At 29.4% G+C, this 22,577-nt stretch overlaps 1 protein-coding gene across 1 annotated transcript in view; it reads left to right on the forward strand.

Annotated features, from left to right (window-relative positions):
- LOC118187306 (uncharacterized) overlaps positions 1-21,136 on the forward strand; it is a 33,455-nt gene extending 12,319 nt beyond the window's left edge. Inside the window, exon 2 of the mRNA XM_085810952.1 lies at positions 1,100-21,136. Coding sequence (XP_085667078.1) covers positions 1,163-4,513 — 3,351 coding nt within the window. The 5' untranslated portion in view covers positions 1,100-1,162 and the 3' untranslated portion in view covers positions 4,514-21,136. The remainder of the gene's footprint in view (positions 1-1,099) is intronic.
- Positions 21,137-22,577: the final 1,441 nt, after the last annotated feature.

Consider the following 22,577-nt stretch of genomic DNA (forward strand, 5'->3'; position numbering starts at 1 on the left):
GAATTTGATGCAAAATTTTTAGGATTTAGGAACCTGCACAGACTGTACTGAGCCACAAATAATTTAGTGCTGGCCTTTAAGCATATGTGTGACTTCCATTTATTTGGGACTCATAGAAGCCTAAAGCATACACTGGAAATAGGCATAATCACAATAAATAACTAAATTAGTATGATTCAAGCTTAACTTTGTAGTGTGTGATAAAAGCAAGACAAAAGTTAGTGGACCAACATCTCTTTCCTCATACGTTGCTAGTAGTGTGTAGCCGATGTTAGCTAAGCTTAGCTTGATGATGCTAGCTGCGAATTTGAGTGCTTTCAGATATCACAAATAAAAGGTGGAATTTTCGAAAAAGTGTGGAGAAGTAGTAAAAAATAAAGATGATGTAACAGAAGATTTTCATTGCAATGACAGTGCCAAAGTCACCAGTTAATTAAAGAAAGGCAAAATATGTAGCATGGATCAAAATCCTGAAAATATCGCTACCGAAAGTGAAGAAATTGAATTCTGGGTAACCTCTCCAAGAATTTATATTGACAATTTAATGTGAATTCTTCAAGTGGCAATTACAGGACTTGGACAATGGAATGGAGCAAGAAATTATGTGTGCTTATAGAATTAAAAAGAAAGTATTGGCACATGAGCAAGAAATTATGTCTGTCTATTGAATCAAAGAAAAAGTGTTAGTGCATGAGCGAGAAATTATGTCTTTCTATAGAATTAACGAGGAAGTATTAGCACAAAAATTAACACAACTTACACTGAAAGAAATGTTTAATAAAACAAACAAATAAATGTTGAGTTTTTTTTTTTTTTTCCAAGTTTTGCTTGCCTTATGGTCATAAATGTTTCATTATTTCATGTTTTTAATTTAATAATTTCTACATGTTAGCTTAGTAGATTTAAGCTGGTGATCTAATATGTGTAATAATCCCAAATCTGGAATTGCTTAAGTCCTGACAAGTCCGGATCTTTAACTTTATACAGCGTACCTTTGTTTTTACAGATTTTACTCAAGCTCTTTTTTAACATCAGTAGTGTATAATTTTTTAATTCTGATTTTAATTTTATATCTAATAACCATTAAATGTTTTTTCAGGTAATACTGATGTAATAACTACCATGCTTAATTCTGAATCCGAAGAGACCTTGTGAATGAAACATGAGTGTTGAAGGTGAAACATGCACTGAGGCTGTTGAACAGAAATTAGTGTCTCTTTCTCCAAGCATGCAAAGTGATTTATCGACTGATGGTGATGCAAGTGTGTTGCAAAACAGTACAGTACCAAATGATCAGTCATCAATTACCTCTTTCTCTTCACTTACCACCAGCAATGAACCAAAGGCTAAGAAACGGCGTAAACAGAGTAACCCTTTAAAAATCCAAAATGCTACCTCTCCAAAGTTTGAATTATCCACATATGATTTTGTTGAACAGACTGAAAATGAGGCAAATCAACCAGTTTCATATACATTTGAAGAAGGTGTGTTGAATCAAAACCATGTGGGGGATAAATGCAAGACTCCTGACTCAGCTTCCCCCAAAGTTCTTGAAAAAGGAGCCCTTTCTCGTGTCACCAATGCCTTATACAACAGTAAAATCCAAGAAGTTGTAAAGGTGAACAAACCAGGTAATAAAAGCAAAGAATCATCCTTGCAATCGCTTACAGACATAAGTTCTCCGGAATCTAGCGAAGAAGTCATTTCTGCTAATGAATTAAAAAATGCTATGCATATTTCATATCCACAGATGCCTCCCCTTCTTCCCATTAATCCAGTAGATATTGCCAACGATGCAACAAAACTTTCCAACTTGTACCCATTTAATGAATTCCCGTCTCCTGTGCAACAAGGAAGTGTGAGTCTCCCAATCTCCCATCGCAGTTTCATAACGTCCAGTGGTGTCCGTGTGTTCAATCCAGAAGCATATTGTGAATTGTGTGAAAAGGAATTTTGCAATAAATATTTCCTCAAAACTCATAAAGCAAATAAACATGGCATTTGTACTTCTGATAATAATACTGGTGGTTACAGTTACAGAGTCTCATACAAAAGTATGCACATGAATCCTCAGGCTACCCAGCAGGCCATAAGCCAAATGTGCGAAAATGGTGCTACGTTTGGGTCTGCTGATTCATACTGCAATATATGCCAGAAATACTTCTGCAACAAATATTTCCTTAAAAAGCATCGCCAAAACATTCATGGAATTCAAGAAAACCAAGATACATCTAGTATTCCAAGTAGTATCCACGTGCCTGTAATATCATCACCTTTACCTTTAGTTCGGTCAGTAAGTCAGGAGTCTAAGTCCATGGAAAATTCTTCCGGACCTACAACCAAAGAAGAGGAGTCTAAAATTAATGTTAGTCTAGAAAATATAAAAAATTCTTTAAGTTGCAATGCATCTCTTGTAAATGGTTCTAGTCCTCACACAGCTTCTCATAAGAATGTCTTAAATGTCAGTCTCAACCAGAAAGAAAAAAAGAATGAAAAGTTTTTATGTGAACTTTGCAATATAGAGTTCTGCGACAAATGCTACCTCGATTCTCACAAGCAGAACAAGCATGGACCAATTAAAATACCAGGTACAGAATTTCCTGAATTTTCTGAAGTGGGTAAAATAGAAAGTGGGGAAAAGTCAAGCCCTACTGATGATACTGATGAACTCAAAGATAACTTCAAAGGTCAAATGTGTGCACCATGCATGAAGAATTTTACAAGTGCTGAATCATTTCAAAAACATATGTTAGAGATTCATAGTGCTTCTCTAAAGGAAGAAGATGAAACTTCTAGAATGTCAGATACTATAAGTAAAAAAAATGGACAAAATTTTGAAAAAGATTTATCTCATGTTGTTGAAAAATGTTCTGCTATGCAAGAAATTGAAAATAGCAATAGTTCCAGCGATTCTGGGTCATTTGTTTGTGGCTTGTGTTTTGCAAAACTGAAAGATAAAAGTAATTACATGATCCATATGGAGACTGAACATGGTTTTCTCGGAACTTCAGTATCTGAGGAAACTGGTCATTCTCAAGAGAACAGTCTACAGTGTGAAGCCTGCTCAGAACAGTTTCCAGATCGCCTTACATTCTTGTCACATAAATTGAAAAGTCATGGCATAATATCACCAGGTTTAGAAGCTTTAGCCGATAGTATTGAAAATGGAGACTTAACGTATTTTTCTGCTGGGAAACAGAAAAGTAGTAACAGCAGTTTTTGCCAGATTTGCAATAAGGAATTATGTAATAAATATTTTATGAAAACGCATATGATGAAAATGCATGGAATTGATGTTGATAAAATCCAGCAAGAAAAATGGTCAGCGCTTTCAGGTGGTGTATATTGTGACATTTGTCACAAATTTTTATGCAGTAAGTATTTTTTAAAGATTCACAAACAAAATGTTCATGGAATTATTGAAGATTCCTCCAAGTTGGCCGTGATTGAATCTCCAATGCCTAATGTGATAGGAATTGCTGAAAAAAAATCAGAAAGGCTGTCTGGAAATTATTCTCAAGGAGTCAAATTTAATAGTCAAAATGATCATGTTAGTTCTCAGGAAGATTCAATGAAGCGTGGTAGTAATAATATGTTCTCTTGCGATATTTGTGGCCAAGAGTTCTTAAGTAAGCTATTGCTGCAAGTACATTTAGTAAATAAACATGTGAAATGTAATGAATCTAAGTCTTCTCCCAATATGGCTATTAGCTCGTATTCTCAATCAGCTGAGGAGTCGAAAGATGCCCTTAAATCTGGAATCTTGCCATGTTCTTGTTGTTCTTATGTAAATATAGATAGTTCAAATACCTCTCACATCAGTAGTTCAGAATTTAAAATAGTGTTGTGCATTATATGTAATATGACGTATCATCAAAGTGAATATCACACTCATCATTTGACCCATGGAACTTCTCTACCAGTTGGAAAAAAGCTTCCAAACTTTGAGAATGGTGTACATGAACTAGGCTTTGGATTTAATGTCTCAGGGAACAATGCATTTGATCCAAATAACAAAAATAAGTTGCACCCTCGCAAGTTCAAAAGATTTCGATGCAGTAAGTGTGACAAAACATTTCGAACCAAAATCAAATGTCTTCATCATATTCAAGTTATGCATAAAAGTAAAAAAAGCCTTTCAAATCCATGTGACCAACAGCACCCATCCAAAAAAAGTTATCTGAGCAATGTTGGTTGTAAAAAAAATTCAGAGAACGAAGGCACGGGTTCTGGAGGCATAGAAAATTGTTCTAATTCGCTCCATGGTGGGGTAGAAGCGGAAAAAAAGTCATGTCATATGAATTCCAATTTCCATGAAACTTCAGCACCATTGCCTGTGCCATACATTTTGCCTAAGAACTCTGATGTGATTATGCAGCCTTTTCATCTTTCAGAACCAAAACCGGAAGGAATAACAAAGCAAGACATATTTGTTCCATCGTTAGTTTATCTTCCTGTAAGTCAAAAAGTATCTGAGCCGCTTACTGTTGCGTTTACTTTAACTCCGGCTTAAAAAAGATGCAAAGTTTTATTTCTCCTCATTCTGGCATTTGAATATTGCCATCTCATGGTGTTTTAAATTTTTGTGTTTGTTTATGTTATGGTAATTATGTTTGTTTTCATGTGTGATAGAGCAAGAGCTGCTGTCTTATTTCAATGTATATGTAATATGATTTAATACTGGTTAATTATAGATTTAGGCCAATGTATTGTAATTACCTGTTAGACATCTTGCCGAATATTTAGCCTGTTATTAGTACCTAAATATTGATTCCTATTTGGCCAAATTTTGGTATAAATGACAAAGAAAGTTTAGTGATGTTATCTTTTATCATTTTACAGATTGTATTATTCATATATGTCATACATTTATATACCTCGGAATCATATATTTGGCCCAAATATTCATTGTCATCATCATTTGAAATATCATTTGCATTTTTGATTTTAAAAAAATGTGGTCGAATGTGTTATATTAATACTGATCTGTTTTCATTATTTGACTGACGATAATTTCATTTTTTCAGATTGTGCAAAACAATTTCATAAAAGTATGTAAATATTATTAATTATATCAGGAGTACATTTACATGTATTATGTAATAATGTATGTTTTAGCTCTAAGCTATTGGCATAAATATATTAAGCTTCTTAATTTTATTTAGGATTTTATAAAAATTAAGAAGAAATAGAGGCTGTGTTTTTAGCTTACTGCAAAAACATGCAACTCCTTGACTCCTTTGTTTCTGTGCACTACTAAAGTCACTGCATACGTTTTCTTTACCTGGTGTTATCAGAACTATTTCAAGGTCCAAAGTTATCATTATATGCCTAAGTTTTTAATGAATTTATTATCACTGATCTATTTTTGTATTGCATTAAAAATTTTAACTCGTTTTGGGCTATACTTTTAAAATAAAATTAAGTTGATCATTACTATTCTGCATATTAAGAATATAAATTTTTTTAATTATATTGGTTAACTGTTTCTCAGGCTGTTGAGCATTTAAGGTTATTCAGTAGCATTTTATTATGTGGAAGGAAAAAAAAAAAAACTCGGGAATTTTATATTGTGCTGTTTAGTTTCTTTATAGCTTAACAGTGTTACACGATCTTTTAAAACAATCTGCATAAAAATTCCTCTTCCAAAGTATTTGGCTTGTATAGATAAGATAATGGTTAATTAGGTAAGCAGTGGCTATTTGTTTTAAGAAGGATGCTATCATGAAGGACTTCACAAAAGTAACTAGTTTATTATCATAATGTTGCATATGCAAAAACACTTAAAATGTTATGTGGTCATTCTGCTGAGAATTGAATTTTTTTTATTTGAAAACATGCAATCTCCCCGTGCACCACAGATGTACAACATAGGGCTTACAGAAGTAAGTTAACTAAAACTTTAAAAGTTGCATGCATAAATAAAACAAATAAAAGCAGAGAACAGCAGTCTGGATTTCACGAAAACAGGTAAGTTCACTAGCCAAGTCACTCCAAACATTTTCAAATCGTTCTGCAAGCATAATCTAGGGCCATCAAATGTAGGGCATGAGAAAATCAAATGTTCCACACCTTGAGGTACTCTTTTTGAATGGTTTAATCTTAGATTGAAATGAAACAGGTAACGAAAATTTACCATGACCAGATAAAAACTGAGAAACTTTAAAATTATAGAGAGGAAAGACTTAGAATGCAGTCTATGGTAAATAGAAGGAAAGAACTTTTGGTGACCTCACCATTATAAGATGAAATATATGCCTCATTCCACTTAGCTAAAAGCCTCTTATAATGAAAGGACTTCCAATAAATAGGTCTTTGGAATACTAATGTTGATATCAATGGGTAAATTTAAGCTAAGAAATCAGTTTTTTTCTTTTCCATAGAAACTGTAAATTGCACTTGAGGTGGAAATGTCAGTTTAGTATTTATAATTATCATTCAGTTGGTAGTAAATCCTAGAATGAAATTTTGTTTTGAAAAATCAAATTGAATTGATATTGTTGTTTCTGATTCTCCTTATCTGAGCCTACAGCTAGATCAGGTCCATTAATTTCATTGTTTCCAAGAAGCAAGGGTCATGCTTTATATTGGCTTAAGCATTGGACACCTTATGGGGGGTAGTGAGTTCATGCACCTTTGTCCCAATTTTGACCAAGAATCCTCTAAGGGATGGGACCAAGAGTCTTCTCCTACCACCGATGTGTCAACAGAACATTTAGTTGAAAAATAGTGACCCCATGCTACAAAAACATTACACACTTGAAATTCTATAGTGAGATTTCCATATGGAAACAGGGCCCACCAGCGGCCGAGCGGTAAAGTCGCTGAACACTGGTAGTTCGGTCCGAGGTTCGAATCCCGCGAACGGGCTGGCTGCATGGGTGTTTTCGTGGTTTTCCCCATGTGTAACGTGTATACGAGCCAGTTTCCCTTAGAAAGTCCTCCCCTTAGGCAGATAGCCCTAGTGTGCTTTGCCATAATTAAATACACCACACCACCATATGGAAACAGATACATCTCAGGAACTATTTACAAACCCTCAAATATAGGAACTGTTTTCAAAGCGTCAAGTGTAGCCAGCTGCTGAGACTTGGATGAAATTAAACAGCTACAGGACAAATTTGTGTTCTGCATTTTTAAAAATTTTTTTTTATGTTTATAATTTTAATCAAGGTGATAAAATTCAAACTGTTACAGGTTTATTCACTCACACTTTGTTCAGAGGAAAACTTTTTTTTTTTTTTTTTTTTTTTTTTTTTTTTTTTTTTTTACGAAAGGTATGTTCATTTGAATAGCTTCAGTTCTTACAAGCAGTGAGTATATATATATGTATGATACTGTTTTTCTTTATAATTTTTGTGATCTTGAACTGGTTCTGATTGTATTAGTTTTTATCATTTTGCTTTAAATTATACTTGAGCATGTAATTGTATCATGTGCATTGTAAATCATGCATTCTTTTTAACCTCAGAATACACAGTTTAATATGGCCACAAATGAAAAGTACATTCAAACTAACTTTTCTGGATTCCTAACTAGTTGGCCATTATATATATATATATACCTCAAAACATTTTTAGTATTTACTGTTGATTACTTAAGTGAAAGTTTATCAAAATTTTGTACTTTTTTGTCTAATTTAAGTTTTCTGTATACTTCTCTATCGTTTGTATTAATCTGAAGGGGGAGAACTGTGTAAAATATGTTTGTTGTTAAATATTTAAGATACTTTTTAGTTCTTGGTATTTTATGGCTGGGAAATATAAATTTATGCATTTTAAAAGTTTTATTTAATTCAAGTTATGAAAGCCATAAGCAATATCAGTGTTATTCCTTGTAATGATCTAATGTCCTAACTACTGATGTACAAATTATTTTATTCTACCTCTAATTATAGTTTAATTATGGTTATTGGTATGTAGTATTGCAATTTAACCTTATAAGATTTTTCGTTTTTTTTTAATATTTAATGAGACAATAATCAAAACCATTTTGAAAATGAATTTTCTATTTATATGTATACATTTTGCTTTTATTTGCAATTTTATGCATCATTCAAATATTTTTTTAGGAAAACTTTAAATAGATTTTAGTTTGTAAATTTGTCATCAAATAGTCATAGCCTCATGATAACTCCAATATGGTGAATGCTGTACAATATGAATATTGATTTTATAAATTTTTTATTTTTACTTATTTTTTCATGTATACAAATTTCATTAAAAAAAAATCTAAGGTAATGTAAACTTTGCACCAAGTCCCATCATTGGAATTATTTAAAATGTGGCTTAAAATAATGTGTTTAAGAATACCTGTTTTAACTTACCAATAAATATCTTAATATAATGGTAGTTTATACTAGTAGGTAAAAATGAGGTGTATATGCACATTAAAATACTTGCCACTTTTATTATTTTAACTATGTAAATTTCCTTTTTAAAACATGGAATTTTAGTGTAATAATGCCAGATTTAAACATTAGGTTGCTGTTGTTATTAGAGGGTTCCTACACTCCCGAAAATTCAGGGAAGTAAAAAATGACTAGGCAAAGTCAGGGTAAATAGAAACCATTTCCCCAAAAGTCAGAGACATTAAAAAAAGAAAAAAGTGTAGTTCAATTCTTTCAAGTAATAAAAACTTCTTATTTTTGATAGTACAAATTAAACAAAAATTACCACTTCTGAAAACAAAGGCAATGGAGAACTCCTATAATCTTTGATTTTCTGACGGAAAATATTTTAACCTCATGTCTGATACAGTTTTATCAACCCATAAGTCACTTTTCCACCTATTAGTGACTTCTTTTTTTTTTTTTTTTTTTTTTTTTTCTTTTCATTTAGAGGTGTACTTATTCTGTTATTTTTCTTTCTAGAAGTGTAATTGCTTCTCAAAAATAAATGTGTAGGTAAGAAGTCATTACACCGTGTAGATGCACATTAGAATAAATAACTATATTAATTATTTCCCCAATTTCTAATAATCTTAAGCTCCTGAGTTTTGGTACATAACAATATTTATTGATTTGCTATTATAAACATTTTTTTGCAAAATAAATAGTTTTCCTCCCAGAATTGATGTTTTTTAAAAACTTTTATGTAATTTTTTTAACAATTTAAGTATATTCCTTTCATTTTCTTTATTGTGATAAGTAAGGTAAATTAAATTTTTATAATGTTTTTAATTATTGGATTATTTTGTGGCAAATGTATAAAGTTTTTAAGTTGCTTATACTGAATTTGAAGCCAAATTCATTATTTGATCTGGGAAATTAAAAGCTGAATTTCAGTGGGAAATCTGAGTGAATAATCGAGAGATATTTTTCCTGCTTTTAAAATAAGTTATTAACTGTAATTTGTATTCAGACAATTTATATATTTAACAATGTATTATGATAAAATGCAACATTGTCATATGCCAAAAATCTCTAGTTAACATAATTGCTATTAACTATCTTATGTTTACTGGGTTTCTCAGGAATGTCATGCTATATTTAGAATCAAGATTATGTTAATAATTTTCATAGATTTTTACTGACAGACTCAGTGACTGAAATATGGATTTGTATACTCTTAACCTGTAACTTTTTATTAGCAACTTACTGACTTTTTTCTGTGATTACATGCAGCATACGTAAAGCACTGTATATAAACAGTGGCTCTGATTATAAATCTCCAAATTCTTAGGCTTCCCATATGCAGCATACCTGTCTTATAGGCATAATTTTTATGTAAAAAATGTTTCTATAATGTGTTGAGCTCTTTCCATGTAGAAAAGAGTAATTAATTACAAAATGTATGTAATTTCACTGAAATGTTAGTAAGATTTTGCTATTAATTAGCTAAAAATTATTCATTTTTAATGTGTATGGATACATATATCTTAAAGCAATTGCTTGAGATGTGCTGATATGAATGGCTTAACTGTTTAAATTCCTGTACAATAGATTTAGTTTATAAGAAAAGAAAGTGACATACTACATCATTTTAGCAATACATTATGCTTTTTTTCTGCCCGCATTATTTACTCTAAATGTTCAATAAATTGGCTATGTACAAAATACTATAAATTTCCATCATATTTTTAATTTTAAGTAATATTAAAGTATATTTTTACAAATTTATAGTTAATGTAATTCAAATTTGCATTGTCGGTATTTTTATTGTTAAACTTTTAAGTCCTGTAGAAATTAATTTCCTGAGTTGTAGAGACATTATATCAACTTATGAGATTTTTGTTATTTGGTACCAATTAGTTTATAATTTAATACATTTTCTTTTCGTTAATGATGCAAATGTCATCTTAATGCATGGAAATTTATGAAAACAGAGTCTAAACTATGCAATATATAAATTAAGTAATAAATGTTGTTTGACTACTGTTCTTCATAAGCAGATCCAAAATGCTGTGTTACTTAGATGGTTACTATTTATTTTCAAGATTAAAATAATATGTAGTCCTAATTGATTTAGTCTTAAATTTTGCTTTTCATTTTTATAGGTACAATGAACATTTTAAAATTTGTGTAAATGTAAATTTGTTCTGTTGAGTAAAACATTTCTAATATTTTCTATAAAATGAGAATTGCAATGGTTTAATTATGTAATTAATTATACATAGTCTATTGGGATAGCAGACAATTACAGTAAGATAGTTTTTAACTTTGAAGTATTTTAAGTTAATGAGACAAATGAAAAATTGACATGATGAAATAAAAGTAAAGAATCCGATCAACAAAGTATTATGAATATGGAAAAGTAGAATTTGCTTTTCATTAGATCTATAACGAAAATGTAAATGTTGTGAAGATGAATTAATAAAAATATTTGCTAAGATATCATAAATTGCCAATTTTATCTTAAAATATCTATTTCCCAGTAAAAATATTATAAAATTTTTCTGCTCTTGTATAAATTAATAATTTCTTTTCTTCAGCTTTGTCACTCGTTTAAGAATCCCAGGCTCCAGGCCACATCTTCAAACATAATTATGAATCCTGGATTGAGTCTTAAGAATTTCCACATCATGTGGACAATCTTAGTGAACTGTGCTTGTTAAATGCCCTTGTAAGAAATTTCATATCAACAGACTTGGAGATCATGTGTGCCAGCTTATGTTGCCTTTCTCTGGGTATGGTTTGCTTTAAGATAATTGGCATTAAGGGATTTATAGATACCCTAACAGTATGAGTAATAGTCTTTTTATGTTGCTATTAGGTAGTTGCAGTGATAATGTGCCATGTCATTTGTTATTGCACTTCAAAGTTGCCCATTTCTCTTTGTCATTTGTATAATAATGAGGTAAAGATGAGGAATCCTTTTGACTAATCTGCCTGATCTAAATATTAATCAGGTCTACGAATTCTTCGTGGCCAAGAGGGAGAGTTGTAGTTGTTGTTTTTGCAAAGCCTCGAGTACACCTTTTGGGTTATGATACAAGTTTGCTCGGCTCCATCCTAGTTTGATGGAGAATATCCTGGGAGATGGATCCAAAGGTCTCCTACTCTTTTTTCCATACTATGAAACTTTGATGGAACTGTCAATTTGACAGTATTATAAGTGCCCCCATACTAGAAAGATTTTATACATTTACAAGCATCCATGTTGGCTCAGATCCAAATACTATCCTGTAGTATTTGAACTTGGCCTGCCCTATGTCAACATTTCTATCACCATGTCAAGTAGGACAGTGGGAATAATTTAAAAATGTAATGTTTTCAAAAGTGTATGATTTTAGAAACAGTGCACTATAAGAGATCCTTTGTTTAGAAACTAGAATGCATAATTTGTTTGCTAGATTATCCATAAATTTGCATATCATGAGGGTATTATATTTCATAGCATCAATTATGTAAAGTTTTTTCCCCCTACTTTCTTTAGCTTATTTAAAATTTAATCAGAATATATCACAGATCAAATTAAAAATGAGTATATTTATTCATAATTATGAATCATTCAAAGAAAGCATTAGTTACTAACTATGCATTAGATAATCTTATTGAGCACATGCTGATACATAATGATATAGTACTGCTGTTTAAAAATGAAATGAGTTAGTCTTTCTTTTTCTCTCTCTTTATATATATATATATGTCTTGATTTGCTATGGAGATAAATTCTATTTGTCAGAAATTTTAAAACCTCAGTATCATGTTTGTGTCTACAGCTACCTCAATATATGTTAAGAAATATTTTGCCTTGAAAAGGTTTCTTTTTTAATTCTAAAGTTTGTTGAGATGCATTGTGATTTTCAGTATTTATGAATGTGAATACATGTAGGATTATTTACTTTTAAACAAATTTAAATTTTAACAAACATGTATATACGTAAAAAAGCAAATTTAAAGTTAAAATAATTAAAAAATGTGCAAACATATAAAAGATTTAATTTTCGAACTAATCTACAATATCATTTAAATTCAGATAGCATAAGTTAATCAAGTGCAAAACCAAACCATGAAAATAAATTCACCAATTTAGCAAATTAAAATTAATCTAAAAAAAATTTTTTTTTAAATGCATAAGTGAATGACTGTTGAGCAGGCAGGAGACAGACTTATGAAGGGGAAGTTGCCTCCAAACATAACTCTCCAATCATTCAATTCGTGTTTCGTCATTCATGCAGGCAAGGGTAAAAGTCAAAACCAAAAGTAAAGAGTGAAGAATGTCCAAAAAGAAATACCAATAAAGTGATACCTTTAGAAATTAGCAATTAAAAATTAAAGTTCTAAAAGGAAAATACCAATGAAGTTTTTTGAGAAATAAGCAATGTAAAGTCAAGTATTAAATTAAACTTTTTTTAAAAAATTTAATTTTTCTAAAAAATTTAATTTAGAAACCAATGCATTTTAGAAACCCTTGTCTACAGAAACCTCCCCAACACGAATATGCATATCAATAAAAAGGAACTAGACATAATTTATATAAACCAATAAGAAACAAAAAGAACCAATTCATAATTTAAAAAAACAAATATATACTTAAAAATATAATTTCATATTTAGAAAATACTTAAATACTACATAAAAAATATTTAAAAAATACTTAAAGCAAGTAAATAGTAAGTTTTAATTCTAACTTACCTACTATATTAGCATTGGGGTCTGCAAAAGTATTTCCAAAGTGATGTAAGTGTGTTCTTCAAATTATATAGATGGCGCTTATGTAAGTAAAGTTGAGTGCCAAGCTGCTATCTTTGTTTTGTTAAAAAATTTTTGCAAACTTTAATATTAACATATTTAAATATAAATCTAGAAAAAATTAAATATCCTAAAAGTATGTAATTCAAGTTTTAATTTTAACTGTTCAACTATTTATGGTAGGGAGTTAAGTAGCTGAGCCAATCAAGAGATGCAAATTTGCTTTGGAAAAATCATAAAAAGAGTACTAATTGAAGTAAAGTAGAGTTAAGTGGTTATTGTGAATTAATAAATGTAAACTGTTTGTAATGTAAAATGTGTGTACTGTTGCAAAATTGTGTAAATATTGCAAATAATGTTAAGTGGAAAAAAAAATTGTTAAAAATTGCAAATAATTATAAAGTAATTAAGTAAAACTGAAATGTTTTAAAATTTTTTAAAGTAAAATTTAAAATTTAAAAAGTCTTAAAATGTCTTTAAATTTTTTTTTTTAATTTTCCCCAATTTTTTTTTTTTATTATTATTATTTCCTACTGAATTTCTGAAAGTAATCATTAATGAGATTTTTTTCAGAAATATAGAAACTTATTTAAATATTAAAGTCCTGTATCATATTCCTTGACTCTGTTTATTTAAGAAAGTAGTTCATACTACTCAAGTTTCTCTGTCCCCCCCCAAGTGTTTCGTTATTTTTTGTTTTTTATTCCCCTACTTTCATGTATGTAAATCATTAACTTTTATCTCAGGAATTTCATAAGTGTAGTATGTTGCTTTCTTGATTTTTTTTTTAAAGTAAGAATAACAAAAAAAAAAAAAAAAATTCAAAATTACTGCTATATAATTTCTTAATTATTTTGTGCATTTTGAATTTGTTAAATGTTTCTGCATCTGTTTATATATGTAAGCTGTTGATGTAGAATTATTACATTTGTTTTAAAAGCCTAGAAACTTTTAAAATTTGACTTTTGTTTAAAGATTGTTAGTTTTATGAAGGTATGAAACAATTCGCTGTTTTGTTAATGAGTTTGCCAAGATTTTTTAATTACTTGTGTTTCCAAAAATTAGTCATGCAACTTAAAAAAATGAAAAATATTTATGAAATTGAATTCTTTTTTTATGAAAAGGATCAAAAACTATTTTTGATATGTTTATGTGAATTGCTAAGTCAATTTTTAAAAGCACTCTTTTTTTAGAAATTTCATAATTGCTGTTGTATGCAACAATACTTTCTTCAGTGCTACCTCTTCAATTGCTTCCTAATTTAAATAGGTACCTGACTGTTCATTGCCAACTAATTTTAACTGTGTGTTGTCTGGTGTATTTGTTCATAGATGTTATAAATCAGTTAATTTTGATAAAATATTGGCTAAATGATGATTGTGTATGCAAGAAAATAGACATAATATTAAATTTCTTTGTATGGACATATTTCATGTTAATACACTTCTTAATATCTTGCATTGTAATTCTACATAAGTTTTATTTATGTTTCCATTTATATATATATATATATATATATATATATATATATATATCAAATATTTTCCATCAAACTATGCAATTTAAACATCTATGAAATATTTTATAGTATTTAGCTTTGCTGTATTGTAATTTTGAATAATGTATTTACAGTTTAATTTTTTTTGTTTTGATATATATAATTTTAAATTTAAAATATGTAATAAAGTATTCTTTTGTAGGCCATTAATATTTTTAGGAGCAAAAGGGTAAATAATTAAATTGTTGCTTAATTATGTTGTCCAGTTCATCCATTCCAGATAAAAAAAAAAAGGTTATTATGACAAAAGAGAAGATGAGCATTTGAAGATGCTCGAAGTTGAAATGGCTTTGTTGCTTGTAAAGCAGTTATTGAACAAAATAATTATAAAGAGAAACAATTTCAAGTAAATTGGAGCCTTTCACCTAAAATTGCATGTATTATTTTAAGTTTACGTATCTTAGCAGTTACGAATGTTTGTCATGAGGCATATTGTTGAAAACTATTTTACTTGCCATGAGATGCAAGTGATTTGATTCTAGTTGCATATTTCTTTATCAGTGTCAAGTTTTCAATCTTTATGATTTAAATGTTATAAGGCAAAACTGCGTTGTCTATGCAAAATGTAGTTAATTGTAAATGTACCTGCATTATGTATTATGGGTATTAAGTATTGCTTGTTGGCAATATTTAACTAGATTCTAGGCAAACATCTTTTTTTTTTTTTTTTTTTTTTTTTTTTCTTGTATATGCAAATAATCAAAGTATAGTATAAATATTAATGTTTTTCTTCCTTGAAGCCAGTATGCATTTTTATGTACATAAAATTCTTGCATTCTTTTATGTACAGCTTGCTGTGTCTTATAAACCAATTATCTTTATTTACAAGAAAGTATTTTTACTATGTTGATTTGTAATGTAGTATTCCAGGTGAGCATTGGATATGTACTGTATGGTAAATTGTGAACGTCTTTATTAAGCTGTCCTTAGTGTTCCAACAGCTGACAGCTCCTTACCTAGTGTACAGTATGTGTTTCTAAAAAGTACAAAAGTAACACAAAAGTCATATGGATAAATTAAGATTTTTGTGAACCAGTGTGAAAACTGTAGGAACTAAAAATTATTTGTTCCAAGTTCTTATGAAGTATATTTGTGTTATGGGTTTATCAAGTCATTATATATTTCAGCTTTAATCAAAAGTGATGATGATGAATGTTTGTATTTTATTATTCTCATTTAATATAGCAAAAGCATGAATTGGTAATTAGCAACTGTAGTTATATTAAAAATGATTTTTTTTTAAATATATATTCTGTTAAAATTTTTTGCAAATCTTATTTTGGTGTGCACATGCACTTTATTAATTACTGTTATTAAATTTGTTTGCATTTTGTATAAAATAAATTGATGCAGAAGTAAAATACAAAGACCTCATTATTATTATTATTATTATTATTATTATTATTATTAAATTTACTGCAGTTTTAGCTATTCTTAAAAACTGGTATTTATTTCTTTATATGACTTTTTATGTCAGCTGTTTAAACTGCAGTTATTGTACTTTTTGTCATTTTTATTGTTATAGACCTTTTGTGATTAATGACGGGTGTACATCTGTGCTTATTAGCATAGTATTTAATTTTGCTTAATATGCTATAAATTTTGTTCATTATTTGTTATGACGCATTGAAGTGTTGCAAATCAAAAAGATGTTACTGTTTTGTGAGGATTATATGTTGAGAAATCATTGTAATTGCAATGAAGATTTAATTAGTTTTGTGTTAATCATCAGAATTGATTTGGTTATGTAACCAGCTTTATTTTATCTCATTTTTATGAAAAATTTAATTTTATTTCCAAGTTATAAATTTCTAGAAATGTATTTTACAATTATCACTTTTCATGTATATCAAAAAAAGAAAATGCTATTTACTATTGTATAAGTAATCAAAATTTGAATCTTTTATTGACTATAAGGAAAATCAAAATCATGCATGTGATGTGGTTGTTGTTGTAGCTTTAATTATATGCACGGGTGACAATCTAGCTTTGTGTACAGTTTAAAAGCAAAGATTTTTTGAAGTGTCAGTTATCAAAGATATGTGGTTGCAAATGATATTTGTCTTGTTGCATCCATGCTAAATCAAAAAAAGGGGTCAGTTTTAGTCTTAATATGTGTATTTCTTGTCTGTCGCACTCTCACTGCATGTAAAATATAATATCATTTAACTTATATAATAAATGAGTTGTATGATGCCCAAAGGTGGATCCAAAATACTATATATTCAGGGTTTTATTTCTGTAGAAGCAAAAGGTATGTGCCTGAGGCCTTCTCTTTCAAGAGAGCCTCCAAATCCTGCTATAATACTGTATACATGTAAAATTGTATGTAGTTTTTAAGAATATAAAATTAGTAACAGGGACCCATCAATAAAAATTATATGTATTTATTCATTGAATTAATAACAATTAAATTTCATCAATTTGACTTGCATTAGACTCTGGTAACAGGTTTTGCCCTGGGCTTCTGGCATTGATAATGTTGTTTTTAGATATTCTAATTGTTATTTTTCATACCTTTTTCTTGTAGGTTATTAAAAATGTATATAATTTATTAGCTTAATAACTGCTAGAAAAAGGCTTAGGCAAAACATTTGCTTTTGTAGATGTAATTCTTTTAACATCTTAAAAGTGTTATTCCATGTCATTCCTGGAAAGCATGAAGTAACTATGAACTTATGGACTTCTTATGTTTTTTATTGTTGCCATTTATGTTTCAGAAATTAATTCATTTGATAAAAAAATAAGATTGCTTACATTGCCACTTACAAAATCTACTGCAGTAGCATTAAAGGGATTATTAACTGTTTAAGAACAGCATTGATCAGTGCCACTTAATTAGACTGGTATTTACAGTATTACCTCATTTCTGTGATTTGCACAATAACACTTAAGTTGTTATTTTGTCAGCATATGGATCATGCTAATGTATTTTTAAAGAAAGTAAATATTTTGATGAAAAAGTTAATTTTCAAAATGGCAAATAAATATTTTAACTGGATAAAAGTTATTGTAGCACTCAGAGGGTTAGAAATAAATGTTAAGATGTAGAAAAATATCATTAGCATTTTTCTTGTGTAACTGCATTTTTCTTTCTGTTTAAGCAACAAAACTCAGTAAAAATGATACCTTCAGAAAGATATTTTTATTGGTTACTTATAAATATTAGTTACATTACTTAAAATCTTAGTATTTAATAATTAAGATTTAAACATTAATTGTGGGGGAATTTTTAATCAACATTCATATTGTCTTATTCAACTAGAAAAGTTATCAGTTTATCTTTCAAATTAAATACGTGAATTACATAAGAAATTGAAAGGTTTAAAAATATAATTTTTTATTATATTAGCTTAGTTTAATTACCTCTAATTTATGTTTTTTTATAATCATAATGACTTTTGCAGCACTATATAATTATGAAAAGAAGTTTCTAATATCACCTGTTATGTACTTCAGTACCAAATAATCATTTATTCACGGCTGATGTATTAACCCTCTGAATTAAAAAACAGTGCCAAAATACCATTTAAAGTATTGTGGCAATTAAAAAGCAGTTTTTTTTTTTTTTTTTTTTTTTAATAAACTTGAAATGATGGATGATCTTGAGTACTATATTTTCAAGGTAAAAATACTTTTTTAACTTGAACACAAATATGATTTACAGAGTGTTGGATGATGATATCATAGCATACATAACAGTCCAACAAATTGTCAAATTCCTTTTAGCTATTTATATTGAAACAAAATAATTTAGATTTGCATTTAAAAAATCATCTGAAAAGGAGCTTAATGGTTTATATAACAAGATACTTATCACATAACAAGAGACTTGTCAAGCCAAAAAATTTCCATGTAAATTATTTGCATAGGTCCACCAGCTTATAATTATGTAATTTTGCTAATTACAAAGTTATATTTCCTATAATTGTTGAATAAATGGTAATGCCCTTAAACTTTGAATAACAATATATGTAACAAGTACAAATTTAGAATGTTTTTGTTTTTATATTGATTTTGGATGCACCTTTGTTGCTGATCTAACTGACTTGTTTGTTGTGAGTCATTGTATCCATTAGTGATTTCTTTTGTTGTAATCTTGTAAAAAAAAAACTGAAATCAAAAATATTTGTCCCTGTCTTGCTGAGAATGTTAAAGCATCATAAGTAATTTCTGATTCTCTCTGCTGAAAATGTTTTGTAGTATTTGTGCATTTCATGGGAAGGCGGAAAACTTTTTAAAAGTGGCTTGCATATTTTTATATACTATGCATATTAGTACCATTAGTGCAATAATTTTATCCTGCATAATAGATTCATATAGTATAGGGTTCAAAATAGAATTGTTGGTGAACTACATTGTTAAAACTCTCTGAAAATACACTTTGCAATGATTTTTCATTAAAATTTAGTATGGTGTATATACACACTTGTTCTGACTGTAGTTAAATTCAAATCAGAATTATTAAGAGTTAAATAAAAAATTTAGTGGCATATAAGTTTTTAAAAAAAGTATGTATGTAACTATTTCATGTGTAATAAATATAACTAGCAGTATATAAATTCACTTTTGTTACTAGAGGTGTAACTTCCATTATTTGATATATCAGTGATTGTGAAGCTTAGTTGAAAATAACATGCTTTATTAGAATGTGAGTGAGTTTCTAAACATTATTTTAAAATTTAATGTATAATAATTTTTTTAAGAACTATTTCTCCTTTAATGTCTTGCTATGTAAATGCAAGCTGTAGGTGTGTGTTAAAATTCAAGTGTAGACATACTGTTTCATAACTTTGTTTTCAATGTGCAATATGTCACCTCACTCTTCAGTTAAGTATTTTTGAAGGTGCATTCTTTCCTTCAAAAAAAAAAAAAAAAAAAAAAAAAAAAGAGGGGGTGACAAACTTTCTTTGTCTGAGAATTACTTTTGAAATCTTATTTTCAGTATTGACATCAAAGCTATTTAATGTTTTATTTTTTAAATCAAATGGCAGGCACTTGCTTTTTTTCAGCATTGGCCATGAGTGGTGGCCATTTTGTTGGAGGCACCTAATAGGCAACCAACACTTTCTCCTATAAGGGGACAGACAATTTACATCCAGGCCTTCTCCGGGTTTCGAATCTGGGCCCTTTGGTATCGCAGTTGGCTGCCCTAACCACTATACTGTCTGGGCGGCAAGCCATTTAATGTAATTATATATTTCCTTTTTAAATTTACATTTTCTACAAATTGGTCCAAAAAATTTATATTGCCACCTGATCTGATCAGTATTACATGCAATGAATTATTTCAAAAATCAAAAATAAAACATTGTTATAAGAAATGTCCATGTTATATATTTAAATTGTTCTTGCAATTCTGTTTTGAACCCAGTGTAGAAAATTTTTCATCATATTTCATTTAGCCTAGCTATCCAAATTTATCAGAACTCTTTATTTTTAGGCATTTGGGAAGTTTTTATGCACTTGCTGTCCATTATCTGTTATTCAGTGTAATGTATTAGTGTTACAAATGTATATTTTGTTATTGTAGAACAGTATAATCTGCCATTTCTATTCTTTTCCTCCTTTTCCCTCATTATCACATTTTCAGTGTAGCGCACATTGTGTTGTTATATTTATTTTTATCACTTTGAAAATTTACCTCAGCCTGTATTTGGCATGTTTGCTACTTTAGATGGCACAACAACTTGCTTTAATGATTTGTGTTTTAATGTTCACCATGAGGCTATAACAGCACAGATTTCACATTCCGATCAGCCACAAAATTTCTCCCAATAAAATTTGGTTACACAATTTGTTTTTAAATCAAAAAACACCAGCACCTAAAAGGCATTTCAGAAGAGACATGTCAAACTCCATTTTACGCATAGACCTAATATTTTTACAGGTCATTGTTTCCTGAGACGGCTGTTATAGCTTTGTGAGTGGAGCATTTATTTGGCTTGCTATCTTTCATGTAGTTAGTGAATGTGTGTATAAATAAACTCAGTATGGAGAACTGTTGTTCTCAGCTTAAAGTCTGTGTGCAGTTGCAAACCAATCTCAGGGCTTTGTGATCACGTTTTTGCAGTGTACCTTTAAGTGTTCAACTTGTAAGGGACCATCCTTTTCATGAATAAATAAATAAAAATGAATGATGAATGAACCTAAAAACCGAGCCATGTGTCATGTTGTAATGGCGAAATGACGAGTATAAAACAAAAATCAAACTAGGTTTTTTGTAAGCAGCCTTCTAGAGCATAACGGGTATTATCCATGTTAAGAAGTGTACAGATTTTTGTATTTCATATCAGGTACTGGATACTGCATGCCTCAGAAGTACATTATTTTCTGTGTTGAGTACTAATAATTATGAGTATTTCAGTTATATAGAATCTTGTATACTATACACTAATGTTTAATGAATCATCGTATTTCAAATAAAGTCCACTTCAATTTTTTGTCAGTTCTTTCATTTTGAAGTTGCGTACACATATTTCCAAGCACACATTCTAACAAACATTAATAATTTTATATGAAATTTTTGGGGTCTTTTTCATTATAGGAGAACATGCACAAAACAGGTTTTTCTGGAAAGGTGTCTATGCCAGTTTGGTATCTCTAGCATGAAAATGTACTTTTTCATCAGTTCATTTTGTTTTTAGTAAAAAATTTCTAAATGTAAGAAATGTATTTGTTATTTCAATACAAAAATGAAATAAAATGACATTCTTTATTAAATATTTATTCAGGATGCATACTTTTAAAGGAAAAACACAATTTATAAGTGTAAGCAATGTTGTAGTACAGTCAAAAGTCGTTAATTCGGACACCCATAATCCGGACCTCAAAGCTACAAACTTTCTGCGCATGCGTCGCGTTTACGCATGCGCATAGGCGTTTACGAGAGCGCATAAGACCCTTACAGCTGCGGATATGTTTGTGCGCATGCGCGTTTAATGTGTAACGGAGTTATACGCTAAGCTAAAGTTATCTAATTCAGTTAATGTTGCAGATTGCGTTGTTCCTTAATCTTCGAATTGGATACGGCTTATTATTTTTTGCAGACTGTTAGAGCAATTTTATAAAAGTAAGCTTGAACTTTCGATTATGTCAAATAGAATTTCCGATATATATTTACTACAAATCGAAAGTATGTTTTGAAATACGAAATCTGTTTATCAATTTCACGCTGCTCTGCGGCAGAGGGTGGGGGGCAGAAACGTCATTATTAGATTATGTCAAATAGAATTTCCGATATATATTTACTAATATGTAATTTGTATCTACAAAGCGAAAGTATGTTTTGAAATCCGAAATCTGTTTATCAATTTCACTCTGCGGATTGGAAGTTGATCTGTCAGCACTATCCTTATTTTCAGAGCAGATGTTTTTATTTTATTTGGTTTATAATTCCGTACTAAGTGTAGTATTTCATCTCGATATACTCCGTCTTTGATATGATTTAAATCAAGTTCCTCGTCATTATAATTCGCTTCCGATAGTGAAGAAAGTGACCCAGAGGTTATTGAAAACGAAAACATTTCGATTGACAAATTAGTCTGTATTCTCAACACAGCAATTATAGGACTTGAACAGCGGAACTTAGTAACTAAACAAGAAATTATGTCTGTTTAATAGAATTAAAGAGAAAGTATTATCACATGAAACGAAGCAACTTACATTGAAGGAAATGTTTAATAAAGTAAACAAATAAATATTAAGCTTTTTGTAAATTTTGATACCCTTTAGATCATAATTGTTCTTTATTTCATAAATTACGGTTTCATATTTTTAATTTTGTAATTTCTGCATGCCATCTTACCAGATTTTAACTGATGATCTATAATCCGGAAAAATCGATAATCCGGAATCGCCGAAGTCCCGACGAGTCCGGATTAA

Source organism: Stegodyphus dumicola, chromosome 2 (assembly GCF_044657685.1).
Source record: "Stegodyphus dumicola isolate Sdum_Otavi_A_Nest chromosome 2, ASM4465768v1".
Lineage (NCBI taxonomy): Eukaryota > Metazoa > Arthropoda > Arachnida > Araneae > Eresidae > Stegodyphus > Stegodyphus dumicola.